Source organism: Thunnus maccoyii, chromosome 5 (genome assembly GCF_910596095.1).
Source record: "Thunnus maccoyii chromosome 5, fThuMac1.1, whole genome shotgun sequence".
Lineage (NCBI taxonomy): Eukaryota > Metazoa > Chordata > Actinopteri > Scombriformes > Scombridae > Thunnus > Thunnus maccoyii.
In genome coordinates, this window is record NC_056537.1 from 19756619 (window position 1) to 19777068 (window position 20450).

Below are 20450 nucleotides of genomic sequence, written 5' to 3' on the forward strand. Positions count from 1 at the left end.
ACCCTGAAGGACACACACACACACACACACACACACACAGCAGACAAGGGCAGAATTAGCAAAAAAAGAACAGAGAGGATTTGGGCGCTTTCTACCCCAAACCCCTTTTCTCCTATCCCCTGCTGTTCTGTCTCAGGGTACATGTTTAATAGGCCAGTGGAATATATTAGGACTGTGGCACACACATACACACACACACAAATACGCCGGAGATTGCAGATAGGACTGTTTAATATTCAGCATGCTAAATGATTAGAGTGTTTGGTATTCCATCCAGTCACAGGACAGGGGAAAGAGGCCACTGGAGTTCAACCTCTCTGCAGCACAAAGTGCCCTTGAGTTTAGGCCACAAGCGCTGTGTGTGTGTGTGTGTGTGTGTGTGTGTGTGTGTCTGTGTGTGTCTGTTTATTTGTTTATGAGAAACCGTGCGAGACACTGAAGAGCCAGCAGAGCGATGAAGGGAGATCAAGGAAGAAGATTCATCAATCAACAAGGTTCAGTGAGTTTACTGGCAGACTAAAAGAAAACACACATACCGTATACGTTTATACATATATAGTACACTAGTGGCAGTGCAGAACCTAATACCACATCCTACGTCACGCTGTCTTTCTGCATGCATTGCCAGAAGTATCAGTGAACACAGGGTCACTCAGGTCTACAGTGATTTCTCGCTGTGTAAATTATAAATGACGAGAGGAGGTGTAGGGGTAAAAGATCCTTCCCCTGTGAATGAGTCTCACACACACACACACACACACACACACACACACAGACAACTCAGATCCTTGCATATCAACCCCCATGATCACTAAGACTGTGTTTCATTGAGATAAAAAAGTTCTGAAGACATGACATCACACGCCACAGACCTCTCTGCTCTTCTCCGTCAGTGCACTAGCTCCCCCTCTCGCCCCGTATCGCTTTGCCCTCTGTTCTTCCTCAGAAGCTACTTTGGTTACTGGATCGCCTCGGATACATTTCATCCAAAACACAGAGTATGTACACTATAGTACAGATGTATGGCAGCGTATTCAGAGGTACTTACACAAACACACAATGGCTTCATCAACCAAGTGCTCCCTTTGCACTGGAATTCAAGGAATGTCTAAAGGGCAAAGCTGACCAGGAAAAGTGATCCGAGAGCGAGAGCTGAGACGGAAAGACAGGGAATCATAAACCATGGAAGGAAGGCGGCTTGTCCCTCCTTTGGGAAATGGAGTGGAATGACCTCTTTTGACTATTCTGAATACAGCTCACCTCATAAAGAAAGCATAATAAAAAGATGGGTGAGCATCAAGTATGTGCTAATTGTTGGTAGCATGCACGAAGTATGACCTGATTGCACATTAACCAAAGTGGCCAGTGGTGACTTGCTCTCACTGACACACTGTGGCGCAGTATCATCGTGCTGCACCCGTGGAAGGCTTTTATTTGCTCGGATGTCATCAAGGGAGTCATTTGCTGCAGTCCCGTTTTAGAGCTTTCTGTATTAAATATAACTCCAGGCCCTATATGAGTACGTAGTGCATACGTGTATATCTACGTGACCCAGTTTGTTAAGGCACATAGTGAGCGTAAGCGACAGAAAGAACAGTGGAAAAAAAGTGTGCATTATGGATAAAGAGAGCAAAAGAAAGGAAAGGAAACAATGGAAGCAAAAAGAAGGATGATGTGGACATGAAACCAGTGGCTCAGTCATTTGCGCCGATGTGTTACTAGTTGTCAGCTGAGTAAGAGGTTAAATTTATAATAAAAGATAACACTCCATTACTCACCATTACAGTAATGACATAGTTATGATAAGTGTTTAAAAAAAAACATTTGACAACTTTAAGACCGAGTAAGCAGCATAATTAGAGAATGTTATCTTGTAGAAGGAAATATGAAAAGAGCGAGGAGAAGAATTTCAGACTAGCAGGAATTTACCAAGAGCAAGGTGAGGTTGTTTGAGTGTTTTGACTACAAGGCACATTCAAATTTACTGTAGCAATACAAAATAGTAACACTCAGCCTCCCTGTGTTATCTTCACCCATTTCACACACAACACAGTCATTCTGTCTCTGCACCAAACCACTGGCTTACGTTTTGTATATTATTTAGAGTAGCTCTGCTGCCTCTGTTGTTACATACACACCCATTTAAACATATGAAGCTGTAGGGTGTATATGTGCAGTTTAAAATGCAACTTTTGTTCTTCTTCTGGGACTTTTCAGCATGACGTCTCCATCTTCTCAATTCATCGGGGACTGATGCTCGAAGATTCCCTCAGGGTGCATATGGCAGCGAAGTTAATCTGAAGATTTGAAGTCAGAGATTGGATTTGTGTGAATTCAGCACAACTCAAGTTTGAATCACAAAGAATCTGCTGTGAAGCATGATTTTTGACGTCTTTATTGCGCATACTAAAACACCTTACGGCGCTTTTACCAGTAAAAATGTGCCTACAGTATGTAGTATTTAGAATTCATAAGCATCTCCATCTGTCAGTTTTAGTCAAAGTTGTTTTAGGAATAATGTGAGAAAACATCTCCTGGAAAGGGGAAAAAAAAAAAAAAAACGAGAAAAGTCTGGGAATGGAGCTTTGTAGTCAAATGAGAACAAAGAAGAGTTGGCTACAGAAATATCTGCAGTTTGTTTGAAGTGCCAGTGTGTTTCTGATTTTAAAAAACGCCCTAACTGGAACCACATTTCAGTCCCAAAGTCACTCACGGGCAGGAGGGTGGAGCTCACAGACACACACAAAAACACGCGCGCACACACACACACACACACACACACACACACATACATACACACTTGAACAAACAAAACAGATCTCTCCCGGTCAGTCGTTTCTCTAGACATTCCTGGCTGCCTTTCCATGACCCTCCCTGCTCACTCTCACTCTACATGCTGCACTAGATGGCGAAGAAGACGGGATTTGGCCCTGCTGTTATTTTTCCATCAGGTTTTCAATAAGCCATTGAACTGAAAACTGTAGAGTATTGAGAGCTACAGTATGTTTTGCTGAATCTTGTGTTGTAATCTAATCTGCACCATATGCAGACACCGTTACATTAAAACTGACGACGAGTCATAAAGCCGATTCAGCTATAATGATCTCAGCGTCATAAATCATCACGGGGCCGCCTGCCTGTGTCAGGCCTTGCTCGCGCTCAAAGTGACGTGTTTAAGAGCGTGTGTTTGTTTAGTCTCCATAAATACGGGGGAAGACGCACACAAAGTCAGACGGAGTGTGAGAGCGCCGAGCGTTGTGTGTCAGTCTCGACTGCCTACCGCAGCGTCACAGAGTCAGGGTTAAAGAGATTCTCCATCTTGCTTCAATTAACATTCGGTGCTGTTTATATCACATTCCACCAATATAGGTTACCTTCTCCAGCACAGACCATCAACCCCGTTCCCCTGCTCGACCCTAAAACCTGACTCTAATACCCACCGCCTGTTAAAACCCACCTCCCCAGTCCAGATCGTTCCCCTTTAGACCCCTACCCCATAGAAACACACCAGATCAGCACCTCATTACGACCACACCTCAGCCCAGAATAGAAGCCCACTGGCTCCATAACAAGGCTCTGTCAGGGCCCAGATATGTCACACCTAGAAGTGTTTTTCACCTTTTTGGCTACGCTCTTTGTAGGTCGCTGAAAGGTTAACATGTATGAAAGTTAAGCGGCATGAGCAATGAACAGAGTGGCTCAGTAAATCACAGCTGTTTGTCATTGTTCCTTCCTGCCTTGCTTCCCATCTTCTTTCCTTTTCCTCTCTGTCTTTTTCTTTGAATCAGCCCTCCTCCAGCTTGACAACAGAAACAGTAATTCATAAATTCTTGTAGTCAAAGTGTTCAGGATCTTCCTTCTGCAATATTTTTCCTGCTCTCCTCTTCTGTCTTTGTCAATTTTACCCCGTTTCCCCCACTGCCCTCATTGCCCCCCTCCCTTGCATTGGTCAAACAACAGGGCCCTTGTGATAGCAAACTGAGGAAGCAACCAATAAAGGGAGATATGTATTTGACCGGAGAAAGAGAAGGAGGGACGGGTGTGTGTATTAGAGCCAAAGAAAGAGTCATCTGGAGATGTTTAAGTTGGACAGGCCAGTTTCCGGTGTCTGGGACAGGCCAAAAATATCCAGAAACAGAAAAATTCAGCAGGAAAAGGGAAAGGATACACCTCCTTGTTTCTCATGTGACCTTCTACATTCAGCAAACTAAGCTGAATCTTAGGCTTGCAGCACAAGCTATGGTGGCAACTGTTCAAGCCAAACACATTAAATTTAACTGCATCTTTGTATTGCTTAATGTCTGGGAAGAGAGCTTTTCTTATGAATTTTGCAAATTCAAGATTATGCATTGCCTTACTGTCGTAGTTCAAATCTGGTGCAACAGCATTTGGCTCAGGCAGACTGTATTCATGACAAATGGTTAGTAAAGCCACTTCCCAGATGAGTTATGATAATCTTCAGATAACAAACGGTCAAGTATCCCTGTGATGCCGACATCTCAGATGAATTTTCCTGAAAGTGTAATACATGTAGGCATGCTGTACATGTGCTACATGTGGCCTCACACTGTTTTCATAACATGGGGATTACTTATGTTGTAATACAATAATAGAAAACAGACTAGCCTACGCTTGCCAAATCATTCAAAGACTTTATTGACAGTAGGTACTGTATAGGCTTTGCCCTGCCTTCACGGCACACATTAGTATCTATTTATGGTACCAAAAAACTGGACTGATTTTTGTTATGTTAACAACTTGTGGTTTCAACGGCTGCTGCTCCAGCAGTGTAAGGTGAACACAAGTGCCCAATTTAGGTCATGCAAAAAAATGAAAGTCAGTCTAACGGCTGCAGTGGACTGAAAGCCAGAAATAATTCAAGCAAAGCAAACCTGAGCAAGGACATTTGTATTTAAGGGTGCAGACAGGAAGTGACAATCTGGAGAGGGAGAGAGAGAGAGAGGGGGGGGGGGGGGGGGGGGGGGAGCAGACATCCAACTGGATCCCATTGTTTTCTTTTTTTTTGCACAATAGATAACCATCTAACTATTGTAGGCGTATGAAAATTTTGATCAAAATAATCCTGGTAGAGGCTATAACTGTGTATTATCAAAGTCATATGAGGATAGTGTCTTTCAAGGGAAGTATCCCTCCCCCACAAATGAATGCATTCCTTGAATCACAGCTGATAACAGATAATATGTTGACTGGTGACCGCTCATTATTATTTATCAGCGGTGCATCACATGTTTTTAACGGTGGACTGTTGGTGTGCTGTGCAGAGCAGACACAGATGTCTGTTTGGGTTTGTAAACACACACACACACACACACACACGCGCGCGCGCGCAGAGCACATAGAGAGAGAGAGGGAGAGAGAGCGAGAGAGGTCTGCAGTTTCTCATGGCTGTGAGCCGCTGCAGAAAATTTCCCCTCATCTCCTCCTCTCCCCGCCCCCACATCTTGCCTCCATTATTCTCGTGTTTTTCGAAGCAACTCAGATGACAGCGAGAAACATAGCTGGCAAGTGAAGACAGCCTGGAAAACGTTAGTCCTTTTCTTCCGGTCGTCCCCCTCGGTTACTGACCGTTGGTACGGTCTCCTGCTATCCGCACGTTCACACCGTTTGTGCACGGTGCCGGTAGCGAAAGGGGGGTTGGTCGACCGGGACTAGCCCCGTGAGAAGCTCTCTCCTTTCGGAAGGAGGGATGAGAGGGAAGCCAGCCTTGGAAAACGCTCTGCGGTCGCCGTTAATTAGCTCGGAGATATAGCTTGAATGGCGGGCATATGAGAGATAACGGCTCCGTAGAGCTGAGAAGATACAGGGAATACACCGCGAGCTGCGTCGCTTGTAACTAACGTTAACTAATGGTCACTAACATGGATGCTGATGTGCCTCCTCCCCTAGGCCGGCCGGGAAAAGGGGTGTTTTTTGATGATTTTCTGGCGGTCACACGGCTCGTTTCTTTCTGGGATTAATAATTCGGGATTCTTCTTTTTTTCTCTCTCCCTCTTGGAGCCGGTTTTTGTGTAGGAGCCTCGCAAGGAGCGTTTGCTTTTAAGGTAACAACTAACTAATGATAGCGTTACTGTCGTCTCATGCACTGGCCAAGCATCACTGTCAGCTGTGTGTGTCTATGTGCGACTATGTAATTTTAGGTGTCAGTTCCAGCGAAATAATGAAATACTGTGAACAGAATAGCTTTACGCAAGAGAGCAGGGTTACATTCTTCATTTTCATCTCCATGTCTTTTCATTTGACCGTTTCTTGCCAGTGAGTCAGACCTGAGGATGTAGGTTGGCCAATTCAAAGCTGACTAGTAATGGGTGAGAAATGTTGGTTGATCAAATACAACATGAATCACACACCAGGAGAAGGTGATGTAGGCTACTTAGTGCAACGTGTGCTTTGATGTTTCTATCAGTTACATTGTCATGTAATGTTTACAACATGCATCAAAGGTCAGAGGCATGTGCAGAGAAAGAAAGAGTCATCTCCTTGCAAATAGTGTGGCTAAACTGTGTCACAGTGCAGCAACATTACACTTTTTTCCATTTTTTTTCAGCCGTGTTTAATGACAGCAAGCTATTCATAGAAACTTTATGGCATTTGGTTTCATGGTGGATAGAAACTCAGTAGCATGTGTCCAATACCACAAAGTGAATTTTATGACTAAAACCAATAAGTGTATCTCCCTGCCAGATTGGGCTGCCTATATTTAGCCTCCAAGCAGTGATTTGTTACCTTGACGTTAAGGTTTGTACTATTCCCAGGTGCCTCAAGCAGAGAGCCAGTGAGTCAGTGTGTGTGTGTGTGTGTGTGTGTGTGTGTGTGTGTGTATAGTGTCTGCATTGCAGTTCAGAGCAGATAAGATATGGATATACTATAGTCATGCACCAACTTTTGATCAAGATGACACAAGTGTTGCAAGACTAGTAATAATGAATAGCTGAGTTACTTCTCATTACTAATGGTAGTAATTAAAATCACTGTATACAGTGTAAACATGGAAGGTTTTGGGAAGGAAAGGTAACTCCAAGACAGTAGAGTGGCAGATGAAAACAAAAGGCAATGTTGGAAAATGTTAGGGGGTGTGTGTGTCACTCACTGTGTGCACAGGTGCACCCAATCTCAATCCTCAAACCACAGGAGATCAATGGAGAGTGGGAGGGTAAACCGAACCCTTCAAAGTGTATAGAATCCACACACACACACACACACACACACACATTCAAAAACACTAGAAGTCATTCAGCAGAGTTCACACAGGGATGAGTGTGGAGACACAGCACTGTCACTGCTCTCCCTCTCTTTCTCTGGTATCTTCAGCTCTTTGCTAAACTCTCACCTCCAACCTGCCACCTCAATGCAAGCTGGCACAAGTGGTGAGAAAGTAGGTGTATGTTATACTCACGTTGCGGACACACCCTTACCAAATTGCAACAGCCTCAGGTGGCCAATATGATCCTCGTGGTTAAGAGTTACAAACCGGTTATGCTTGTGCTCATGTTTATGGCATCTATGTTTTGGAGGGAGTTTTCATTGAATGCTTGACAATAAGGATGACTCTCCCTCCTTTCCTTTAGTACTTCTTCTCCAACATTTCTTAACCCCACCCCTCCACACACCCACACACACACACACACACCCACACACACACACACACACACACATACATCACCCCCTCCCCTCTGCTCCCCCTCCCCATCTCCCAGATGTGAGGGAAGTATGGGAGGAGCCAGAGGGTGTTTGTGTTCCTCAGGGTCCACGCTTCCTGTTAAATTGAAGAGAAACTCCACATGTGCTGAAAAACACCAGGATACATGCACACAAACATACACTAACACACTGAACACTCTGGCACAGTTTGTACCTCTGTGTTGAAATGTCTGGCTTTATTTTTCCAGTGAAGATCCAAACCTTAGCTGTGTATTCGTTGGAATTTCATTGTACTGCAGCAAACTTTTCAGACAGGTTTGGAAAAAATGGTTTGGCTTTGTCTATCATGTGGATTGTCTGGCCTCACTTGTGTTTCCCACAGTTGACTGTCCCATCAATTGCACCTGCTTCAGTGTTTATGCCTGAATTTGGCAGATGGATATTATCAGTTTTTTTGCAGCTCTATTCATCAAACATTGTATTAACAACACAGACAAACAATCGAGTGGACATTGACAGCAGGAAGCTTCACTCATTGTGGTCGCTGTAGTCAACTGTTGGATAATGGTTTTCATGCCCAAAGAGGAATGCTAGAAATATCTGCGAGGAAGAGAGCAGCACAGGACGTTGTCTCTATTGGCCCATTGTGTCTAGTTAGCTCAGCTAACCTTGTTAAGGGAGCTTCAGTCAGATACACACACGTGCACACTCACAGCACATGCCTCACATACTAACAGATCTGGTGATGCATCGTGGTCTTGTTTGATTTAATAGAAAAATATGGTGTTATTTGGAAATAGAAGTGATTGTGGATACCCATACGAACGTCTGCTTTTGATATATAGTAGTATAACGTAATAAATGAACAAGAATATTAACAAGCATCCCTTGTATTTCTTATTTTCTGTTTTTCAGATGACAGAGGGGAGGCGATGTCAGGTCCATCTCCTGGACGACAGGAAGTTGGAGCTCCTTGTGCAGGTGAGTCTCTCTTCTTCTTCTTCTTCTCCCCCCCTCTCTCTTTCTTCCTCTCTCCTTGCAGACTCTCATTTCCTTAGAGCGAGGGAGAGGTGACGTCTGCCGTCTCCAGGGACTCGATTGCTGCTGACCAAGCGAAATATGGTCAGCAGCGGGTGACTTTGCTCTTTCTTGACGCTCACCTGATCTCTACACACACACACACACACACAGACACACATGGGACCCTGCCCTGTTTTGCTTTCTCTGTAGAAACTATGCATCCTGACGCTGAGTTCAGTCTTAATGATGTCCTAAACAGAAACCCTTACTTCCCCTAAACTCATGCTCCACTGATCTTTCTTCTTCCCCCATCTCTCTTGCCCTCCTAGAATGCCTCAGTAATCAAGCCCAGACCTACAGCCAGATCTGTCTGTCTGGCTATTGTTCTATCATCCAATGTGTAATTGACAATGCTGCATCTTATCCTCCAAATTTCTTGGAAAAACAACGCAGCATGCTGCCCCCTCCCCCCACTTTCAGCCCTTCATCCTCCCAGCAGGCCTGTTTTGCAGTAATGACCAAAGGCAGCAGCAGCAGCACCCAAAACAAACCTTTCTCTCTGTCATTTGCCATTTACTGTAATGCATCTACTCTTTTGAGCTCGCTATTTGCTACTGTAGATCTGCTCTGGTCTGCTTTCTGTTCTATACGCCAGTTAAATAAGTTTTGTAATATCAGGATTTAACATTTAACAGGAGCAGGATTTATTTTCAAAACACACATTACATCAGATAGTGTTTTTTTTTTTAGTTTTTGATTCGTTATGCAGCTCTCTCTGCACAGTAACTTCTCTCTTTTTTGGAGCACTTATTTATGGCTCTCTTTCTACCTTAACCTTCTTTATTGATTGTTGATGACATTCACATTTGTCATGCCTTTGGCTCTCTTATGGTTTGGTCACATGGACTGAACTATTTTTATTTAAAGCTCCTTCCGCTCCTCCTAACCTCTCTTCGCTCCTCTTGGGTCTGACCATTACCCAGTTTCCACTGGAAAGAGAGGAAGACAAAAGAAGGTAATTGCCATGGAATACGAGAAAAAGAGCAATGGCAGAATAGGAAGATTGGCACAGAAACTCAGCAGGTTGAGAGAAAAGTGAGATGAGAGTTCAAGAAAGCCCTAAATGGAGAGACAGGAGATGACACTAAAGGGATGGGAATAGAGAGGAGAAAATGGAGGAGAGAGCCAAGGATAGGTCTGCTGACTTTCTGATTTGATTACTCTGCCAGAACTGATCCTCTCTTTCAAATTGGTACTTCTTCTGCTCCCTCTTCCATTCTCCCTCTTTCCATCTCTTCTCACTTTCCACTCTTAACTCTCTATATCTTCTTTTCTCTCTCAGCCATTCCACACTTCGTCTCTTCTTCTCTTTACCTGCTCCTGTATCCCCAAATACAACTACAGCAGCTCCTTATCTCCCCATCCAGTCATCCTCTCCTCCTGTCATCAAGGAAGGAAATAACAAGGAAATCAACAAAAAGAGAGCTGAGGAAAAACATTACAGCAATATAAGTGTATTCTATAGTATAGCTCATATTTAGTTCTTTTAGCTTTGATGTGAGGCCAGAGGTGATTGTTTTATGTAAATAGTTTAACAAGTGCTTGAAGAGTAGTGGGGATTAATCTGTTCTGTTTACCACATTGTGTACACAGTGTGAGCAAATGGTATTTTTACATTTTGGCAATGATATTAGCAAGGGAGTAAGCGTGACAAAAAGGCCGGAAGAGGAGATATTATTAACAAACCACGACTGTCATATAAATCAGGATACTGCTATGTCTCTCTCTGTTTCTCTCACTCTCTGTCGTCTTTTCTGTCCACTGAGCGGATGTTCAATAGGCCAGTGAGTCGTTAGCGGGACCACAGAGAATTACAATGTTATTCTTAGTTTTCTGCTGAACTAAGAAACAGTCAGGCCTTCCACTCATTTCCAAAAAGGGATTTCTTGAAGGAATGATCATAACTCACGAGTAAGTAGTACAAATAGTTGTTTGTTTTCAAATGTTGAGGTAGTACTCCAGTATTACACACTCTACTGGAGCTATTTCGTGTCTTCAACGATAGTTTAACAGCACTGTGGTCAAGCCTGTTCTGTTGAGGTTTTCATTTAAGTTCCTGTTACCACGCCAAGCGCACCGGCCAGCTAGCCTCTTAAAGGTTGGATCTCATTTCTGTCACTGGCTTGTAACATTGACCAGCTGTTTAATCCCAGAAGTGTCGTTCACTTGTTTCCTCTTCCTCATCCCCTTCCTCCTACCTTTGATAGCGAGTCCTCTGTGGTTTGTTTATGGAGCAACGCTTCATTGGCAGGGAACTATGTGCCAGGAGGCCAAAACAACTATTGACCAGGTTGTAAAGATGGAAGCTAACCACCAAATATACCATTGAGTGAAAATAGATGTCAGTCACGTGGCTGTCACTCCCTAAGGCTAAAATGGTGTGTACTAACGGGCGGCAAATGGAGTACTGAGGTCAAGTTGTGTAACAGAGCGTCTCCACCATATTATTTTCCTAAGTGTTGACATTTATGTGAAGGACGGGATAGTTTAGGATTGTAAGATGGTAAGATGATGGCCTACCATGAACTACCACTCTGTATACAAAATACTTGATTATTAAAAGCTGATTTTTACTATTTTAAAAAGTGAATAGAATTAATGTAGAGCATGTGGTTAAAAGCCTTTTCCTTACCCATCCTTTGACTGCCACTAATAAATCAGTTAGCATCCCATAAATCTGAACAGTTCTGAAGGCGCCAAGGGCCTGACTAGGTGTTTTGTGAGATTGGGCCATGAGTTGCTGCCAGCCAGCCAGCCAGCCAGCCAAGTGCGCTACTGTTGAGCTACTGTTGTGTGTCTGTGGATCTGCTTTAGTATTGCCTCCGGTGTTTCCCCTATAAGTGTAACGAGAGCCCCCGGCAGGCCAAAAAGAACAATTTTTAATGCCAAAAATAACGCCAGATATCCATTCATTCGGAAATCAATAATCATTTGGGAGCCTCTGTGCAGCGCTGTTCCGAAACATGAGTCAACCTCTGTGTCATTGCCTTGGAACCTCTTAACGCAAACCCCTACCCCCCACCACATCACGCTAGTTTCTCTCCTCTGCTCTGTGGCGGGGCTCAGCCCCTCCACACACAGAGCGGAGCAGAGGAGAGTCAGGTGAAGTGAAGATAACATTACTCAAGTTAACGACAACTACACTCGTTACAATACTGTTAGTGCAATAAAAGCTTTACGAGTAAAAAGCCAACAAGAGTAATTTATTGATGTTATGGCCAGACGTCGACTCCAAACATCCGAAATTAAGGCCAAAATATCTGTGTTTTTTAAACCAACCCGAATCTGGCGACAGTGGTGAGGTTGCTACAAGCTAGCATTACTTTGTTTGTAAAAAAAAATGTTCTCAGTGCCTCACTGGGAAATAAAAAATAAAATATGGGAAGTCTTTTAAAATATGACTCCACCAACTGTTTGTTTGAGCAACCCACCACCACCACCACCACCACCCCCCCCCCCCCCCCCCCCCGCAGCCCTGCACTGTCCTCCTCACTTGCACATCCCTATAATTCTTATGCTGTTAATTACCTGTGCTGCTGAGAAAGCACAGGCTAAATGTCTATTAGTACTAATGCTGTCTAAGCTAGCAGAGCTTTACTGTCTGATAGATGGCTCCATAGTGTAAGTGTGTGTGAATGTGTGTGTGTGTGTGTGTTTAGTGTGCCATATCACTTACTATATTACCTGTCATTCACTGCCTGTATCACAATAGGTATCTTCCAAAACATTATTACACATCCATTAGTTATCTGCCATTTCGCAGATAAGCTGTATTGTCAGGATGTGAGGATATGTGTGGCAAGGGTAAGTAGTCACTTGAAGAGGGAACCAAACTTAATTATAGCATCCAGTGCAGCCCATGTATTCATAACAATATAGAGGCAAGAAAGTCTAACTGCCAAACCTTACAGGATTCTTTCTCTTCTTTTTCATTTTCATCAAACTCTTTTTATGTTTGGTAGTGTACCTGCCACTTGTTTTATCTCTGCTTCATCTTTCCAACTGTTCATTGTATGTGTCCACGTGCCCCTGTCCCTTGCTCAGTGTTTGTTCTGCTGCGGTGGCATAAATGTTGTTTAATTGATATTGTTGCCAAGGCAGTTGACTGCTGTGTGGTAATGAGAGACCACCATTGTATATGTCTCACACTGAACCTAAACATTTATTACTGCTAATACCATAAAGATAGCCTGACTCCAGACCTAAAATTTCCACATCTGAAATATTTTGAGCACTTCAAAGAGGCTTTGTGTTGCTCTTGTGAATAACTGCTGTCCCTGTTTAGAGACACAACAGAGCCAGTGTGGATGGAACTACCAATTTTTGTCAGAGTCACGCATATCAGGACTTAAACAAAGTCCTTATTTTTTCTCTCTTTAGATCTCTGGTCTAAATCTTTGCACATGTTATTTTAGACTTAACTTAGCCATAGAAAGAATACAGATTTAGCATATTCACAATCTCATTCTTGGCTAAGATAGGGGTGAGTTTATTGTTTGTAGACACATGAAAATAAATGCAACCTTTTCTTTTTTCACTGCAAATATCTGAAAGGTTTGTTTTAATGGTAACCTTAATATTCCTTAACATATTAGCATGTGAGACAATTCAACAATACAGTAGGATTGCGTTATGTCAAAAGGACAAAGACAGAATCAGCTATTACAGTAGTCCAGTTCTCTATTTAATGTCATCCTCATATATAAATCTGATGCACCAGGCACATATCAGCCTATATGTTAGCTTCTCCCCAAGCTCTCTCTATCGCTTCCATTCTCTCCAGAGCCTTTCTGTGTAGCAAAAATCACTGTAGGCGTCGCTCTTACATGAGATCTAGGTCATTGGAGATGTGTGCATGTGTGTGTGTGTGTGTGTGTATATATGCATGACATCATCACCTTCTCTTTAAATAGCTCTCAGTAGCTTCTGTCACTGAAGTTGTAGCTGTGCAGTGAGTAGATAGTACGAGACCTTAGGGGGAGATAGATAAGAATGTGCACCCCATGGCACTATAGCTGTGACTTATGTGTGTGCGTGTGTGTGTGTGTTTGGTTGCACACAGTATGTTTTTCTCCTGTCCTCCTTTGTTTTATATGTTCACAGCTCAGATCGTTTATTCCTCCTGCATGTTTGCGAGTGGGCTGCTTGCATGTTGTGATTTGAGCTTGTTTGTGCACATGTGCATGCATATTTGTGTGTATGTGTGTGATGAAACAGGGTTATGTAGGCAGTGAGGCACACCCATGGTTAACCTCAGGGTGGGGCGTGCTGTTGCTCAGGATGTCACAAACCAGCAGCATATGGCAGCAGTCCCCAACCTCTGCTCGGCTTTAAGATGCGTTGCATGCTTTGAGCGACGTGATGAATGGAGGTTGTCATCACATATAGCTTGTACAATATTCCACTGTATTAACTAGCTAGCAAGCTCTTGTGTTAGCTGCAGCCCTCTCCCTGCAATACAGTGGTTCAGCCCAGAGGCATGACTCTGCAGTAGAGGTGTGGGTCAGAGGCAGAAAGGAGAGTGGGAGGGAGGGGAAGGGCAGGGTACCTGCACTGTCAGCAACATCCACACACTCCATCCATCTTTTTCGCTCTCTCTCTCATTTATCTCCTCCTCTCTCACTCTTTTCCACTTTTCCCCTGTGTTTGTCAGAATGCTTAGTCATTGCAGTAAATCAATACCTGATAGAATACATTAACATGCAACACTACCACATGTACTTGTTCCACTGAAACTGCAGTGTGCATAAACTGCTAACATCACACACAAGGCAAGCTCTAACTGATAAATACAACCATAATGAGAACAGGACTAATATTTCTCTTTCTCTCTGCAGCCGAAGTTGATGGCTAAGGATTTACTGGACCTGGTAGCCTCTCACTTCAACCTCAAGGAGAAGGAGTACTTTGGAATTGCATACACAGACGAAACGTAAGTCATATTCAAATAGAATGAGGACTACAGTGTAATTGGTCATCCTTGTTTTGATACTCTATCAACATTTCTATTAATGTTGTTGTTAAAGCAACATGTGGGACATATTATACTAGTCTATAAGCTGACAATAGGCCGTCCAAAGTTCAGGTGCATCATGTTCATCATGCACCAGTAACCCGAATTAAAACACCACTAGAGTGAAGTGCATGTGCACATGTGCATATGTTTCTTAAGTTTTGTAAAAACACTGAATTTCTTGGTTGCTTTGCTTGTGGGGATGTAACAAATGGTAATGACACCAAGGGAACATGACAGGTTAGCACAGTTGAGCAAAAGTTGTAGATGTAGAAGACAGAGGTGGGAAAATTTCAGTTGAAGATACTCTGCCAAGTTTTAGCGTGATTTGTGGTAGCAGGTTTGGTTTCCATTTACCACTAAAAAGGCCAAGTCACTTTCAATTTATTGCTGCTTTGGTTTTTGTAAGGTAGATATTGCTGTATTTCAAAGTGCATTGTCACTTTCAGTACATCTGTTATACAAAACTGTATTTTTTATTTCAACATTTCGCAAATAGATATTTGTTAGTTGTATGTACCAACTTTTATTATGCTCCCAAGATCAACTGACTCTTCCAGCACGAAGAAAGAAATCACAAAAAAAAAAAAGTTAAAAAGACAAATACTATTTGTCAATACAATAGAAGCGCCTTACCCTTGAGGTAACATTGGCATGGTGCTGCACTATGTACAGAAGCATAATGAATTCTCCAATTGCCAGCACATGGTTTGAGTTTTAAAGATTATTTCTGAAATTTAATAGATAAATGTGGCTGTTTGTTTTGGCCTGTTTTTCTCCCAAGGAAGTGATTTTTTATATGTGTGTTTTGTTTTTGTTTTGTGTATACTTATTAAGGGATGAAATGGCTATTAGATTTAGATTTATTTCTATTCTTTCATTTCTGTTTATGTCACTTACAAACACAAAGGGATGATGTGTGTTGTGACGATGAGGTTTTGATTGTCTTGCTCTGGGCTTGCAAAAGATCATGAGTTTATGTCTGCCAGAAGGCTTCCTATGAGAACTGTGCTTGAAATGCAAAAACGACATTCAAATCAGTTTCATTGTGTTTGGTGACCTAGAAAGACAGAAGCATCACAGCATGATAGTCCAGGGCTGGTCATGCAAACATACAAATGATTTCCATACAGGCAAACATTGCCATGACCTTTGTGTCTCTCTTTTGTTTTATCTCATGCACCCACTGATGTCAAGCCTCTGCTCTGTGGCATTTACACAACTGTGACCCAAACTGTATCCAATTCCAGTATAGTAAGCCAACATCAGCTTTGCAGTCTTAGTCCCCCAGGGACTAATTCTATGATGTGTAGATTTGTTGTGTGTGCCTGGGGAGAGCAGACGCCTCAGCTCTGGCCGCTCAGTGGTCAAAGAGACTGTGGGGCGAAAAGAGGGAGAGAGATTGAGAGACAGAGACAGGAGGAGGGAGAGTTAGAGAAAGATGTTGCTCAGTTGCTCAGGAGACCATGCAGGGTTACCAGGGTTACAACCTGTCTATGCAGTTTTTCTCTCTGTTGGAGACGGAGAGAGAAAAGCGAGGTCAGGGGGAGAGAAGTGGGGAAAAAACAGGGGAATAAATGGTAACAGGAAAAGAAAAATGGGGAGGCATGTCATGAGGAGGCCACTAGCAGTGCTAAGGTTTTGGTGTATCATTGTTGAATTAGTGGTTTTCTGATTCATTGCTCAAACGTACCTTAATAGGAGTTTTGATTATTTGTCTGTTTTGTCTCATAAGGGGACATTTTAGTTGGCTGCAGCTGGACCGCAGGGTATTAGAACACGAGTTCCCCAAGAAGTCCGGTCCCATCGTCCTCTACTTCTGTGTCAGGTGAGTCTTTCAACTTAATCAACTTAATCACCACACTTGTACATATCATGGTCCCTGATTGAAGATGGTGTTTGAATGTGAACGTGTGAAAGAGTCCGTGTACGTGTTTGTGTATGCACATGCATTCATGTGGTAATAGGGAAAGATTAACTGGGTTAGGTATGACAGGCCCCTATGAAATTGTTTTGACCCCAGTATTTAACTCCTGCCATGGGGCCTCTCAGCCAATCATGAGCCTCATAGACCTCATCGGTATGCGCTGCATGCAAATCCCATCAAACAGCTCTGCAAGGACAACAGAGAGCTGTACTCCAAACAAGACGCAGAATGCTTTTCCATAAGGAGAGAAGTCTTACCATTTCTTCTCTACGACAAGGCTTTACATTTTTATATTGAGGCAATCTGACAAAAACTCTTGCAGACTCATTTGTAAAAGGTTCATTGGTCAATGCTATGCTAAACAGGGCAGAAAATATTGTGATAATATATGATGAGGCAAGTGCTCTAGCAGTGTGCTCGTCTTTCTGTTGCTGTATTGAAAGCTTCTCTTCAGTTAAAAGCCACCCTACTATGACCTGTTGGGACAGGGTTATGAAATAATCCTACCATCCCACACTCCTCTCTCAGCCCTTTGTACTGCTCATACAATGGCCCCACTCATGTAGAAAATACTCCTGACTCACACACAGGATCTGAATTATGTGTGTATATGTGACAGAAATATGAAGTATGCATGTGAGTTTGTGTGTGTGTGTGTGTGTGTGTGTGTGTTTGTATGTACCTGAGAAGAGATTGTGTAATCTTTTGTAGCCTCAAATGAAAATGCACAGCTCTCACCGTAAACTCGTGCAAGCAGGCATACACATGCACCCTCAGAGAGAGCCCAAGGGGGAAAGCCAAGGCTTTGTTTTGGGTTCGCTGGCGTGCTCTGTTCCCAACATACAGTATCTCAATGATGATGTCATATACACCCCAGAGACTGAGCCATGGTTAGCAACGTACATAGCAACATGACGCACATCAGCTCAGCGAAACAATGTCACTGAGTAGTCATTTCCAGGTTGACATTTACAACACGACTCAAGTAATGACACAATGACGTGACTGTATAGCAAAATTGTATTCTTAGCACATAGACCTATTGTTAACCATTTTTAGTGAACAATGGTATCATTGTACAGTATCAGTGATACTATCTTGTTGTCGTTATTACTGCTGTTTGGGCCATCTTCACTGTTTCAGCTGAATTAAATTAATAACAATCTCTTTACCTGAGGCCAGCTATAAAACCATATAAAACAATGTATGTGTATTTACTAAGGCTGCATCTGACGATTATTTTTTTTATCGATTAATCTAACAATTCTTTTTTTCTATTGGGGGATTAAGCTAACCATTATTTTTTCTGTTATTCTATAGATTATTTTCTGATTAGTCCTTTAATCCATTGGTTAACTTACCAATAAACAATAACCTTAACTTCTACCATTTATCTTTCAACCTTTTATTCAAGCGTTTTCTCATAAAAAACACTATTTTACTAATAAAAATTTCCCAACATGAAGGGTGTGCATACAGTTTATGGAAACAGTCTTGCACACAGCTTTGCCTCTTCCTGAGACACAAAAAGACACACAATAAAATTAGTGACATGTTTCAACATGAAATCTATGAATGAAGGAACCATTTCAAACTTTAACTTTTACCTAATGATACTATTCATCACAAAAGTTAAGATTTATGCAGACTAGGCAGTAATTAGGAAAGGTGTTGTTCACTATATTCTGCCATTAAGGTAGATAGTGTTGAGTATGATTTACTTCAATGGCTAGTGCTGATTGTAATCGGAAATGCACTTGTATTATTTATCTGCAAAAGGTTGCTTACACTGACTTACAGCATAACGTTAATGGAAATCTACGTTGTTTAGTTTTATAGGTGTCTGTCATAAACACAACAGATAAGGACACAACGACAGCTGCCAGATACTGGCTACCAACCAACAATCAGACAAAACTCACTGTAATAGTCCAAATACTTACGCTGCTGTCTCGTCATTTTGAGGTCGGAGAGCCCCAGGATGTTTTCTTTTGAGATGCTCATGCACAGCAGTTGTGCTGCTGTGGTAGGCCATTTCAGTTTTACAAAGCGTGCAGAGCACCATTGTATTAGGTCTGTGTTTAAAGAGTTTCCAAACTTTTGACAATTGGATTCAGGCTTTTTTGGATAAAGTCTCATTTTTAGCATGCCTGGGAGCGGGAGCCGCCATAATTGGGGATGAATGTAAACAATGCGACGCGTTCCATGCAAATCAACATATTTACATAATCGATTGCATTGACGTATAGTTTCAGCCCTAGTATTTACATAGACAAATATGTGTTTGAGGATCTGGTGGTGGTGAACTTTGACACCATTTTGAGGTTTCATTCCCCCCTTTTCTCCTGCAGTTCTTTCCAACCTTAGTCTCTCCAAATGTCACACTGATGACCCCCCCCCCCCCCCCCCCACACACACACACACACACACACACACACAGACACACAGACAAACATACATGCACACATACAGCACACATAGGCAGATTCAGGACTATAATGGAACAACAATCAGCCCAAATGTCAGGCCTGAATCCATTATCAATCTGAGCTTATTGTTTTCATTAGATGTTTTTGTGTGGGTGCGTGTGTGGGTGTGTGTGTCTGTGCAGGCGCATGCATGTCATGTTTTTGCATGCATATGTGGTGTTTGTGTGATGCATGTGTTCCCAATAAATGCTAGGCAGATGTCCACCTCCTGCTGATTCAGTGGGTGCCTTTTTGCATGATTGCTGCTGCGCTGGCAGTGTGTCTATGTCTCATCAAGACTATGACTTTAATTAAATGTTCACACTGAATATTGACTAGGCTCCTCTCATTCTCTCTTGCAGCTCAATGGGTAACACGATTTAAGCCCTCCAATATTGATCCTCTTACAATCCCTCACGTTCAATACCTACAGTATACATACTCACATGTGCGCAGATCGACACATGCATTCTGGTGTGTTCATAGGAACATGTGCTCATGTCACATTATACATGCTTGCAAGGATATATGAAGTCATATACAGATGGTTTTTAATTTGTATAGATGAGAGTGGGTGTTACTGCACTATGCAAGTTTATGCATATAAGGGGGTTTGAGGAAAGACTCATGAGAGCAGGTGCACTATATAGGATCTTTTTGATGTACATTCCTAACACAGAGGAGCTAACAATGAGTAGCTTCCAAGCGTACCATCGTAGCTTCCCTCTGGCTCTGCATGCATTCATGAGCTAAATTTAGACTGCATTATTATGTTAGTTCCCTGCTCACTGCTCTGCCAGAAGTGGGTTACTGTGCTTCTCTCTCCAGTATGTGAGTGTGTGTGTGTGTGTGTTAGTACTGTATGTGCATGTGGTATCACTACACACTGCTGATGATGCAGAGAGGCAGACAATGTGTGAAGTGCATCATGTGCACATTCAGTCCAAGTGTGTGTGTGTGTGTGTGTGTGTGTACTTGTATGCCTATCATTGTGAGAACCACTTTGAGTTTTAGACTTGGGAAGTGAGGTCATTTTTGGAAAATGAAGACATCTCGAGTGATCCTCACTTCCTAACACACTCTCAAAGGGCTGATTGAGGGATCAGACTTGGTTTTAGGGTCAGGGTTAGAATTGGGTTTAGGTTCAGTTTGGGGTAAGGCTTAGGGTTTGGCATTTAGTTGTGATGGTTAAGGTTAGGGTAAGAGACTAGGGAACGCACTATGTCAATGAATGTCCTCACTAAGATAGCTATACCTACTTGTGTGTGTGTATGTGTGTGTGTGTGTGTATATGTATGTGTGT

At 42.6% G+C, this 20450-nt stretch overlaps 1 protein-coding gene across 10 annotated transcripts in view; it reads left to right on the forward strand.

Annotated features, from left to right (window-relative positions):
* The window catches only part of frmd4a (FERM domain containing 4A), a 101894-nt gene that overhangs the window by 55855 nt on the left and 25589 nt on the right, over window positions 1-20450 (forward strand). For 9 of the 10 annotated variants that reach the window (XM_042411038.1, XM_042411036.1, XM_042411035.1 and 6 more), the window contains 3 exons: window positions 8575-8640; window positions 14577-14671; window positions 16488-16580. In XM_042411038.1, the coding sequence (XP_042266972.1) occupies window positions 8575-8640; window positions 14577-14671; window positions 16488-16580 (254 nt within the window). Of the gene's footprint in view, window positions 1-5398; window positions 6063-8574; window positions 8641-14576; window positions 14672-16487; window positions 16581-20450 lie in introns of those variants that run through there. The other variant, XM_042411037.1, reaches the window with a different exon arrangement.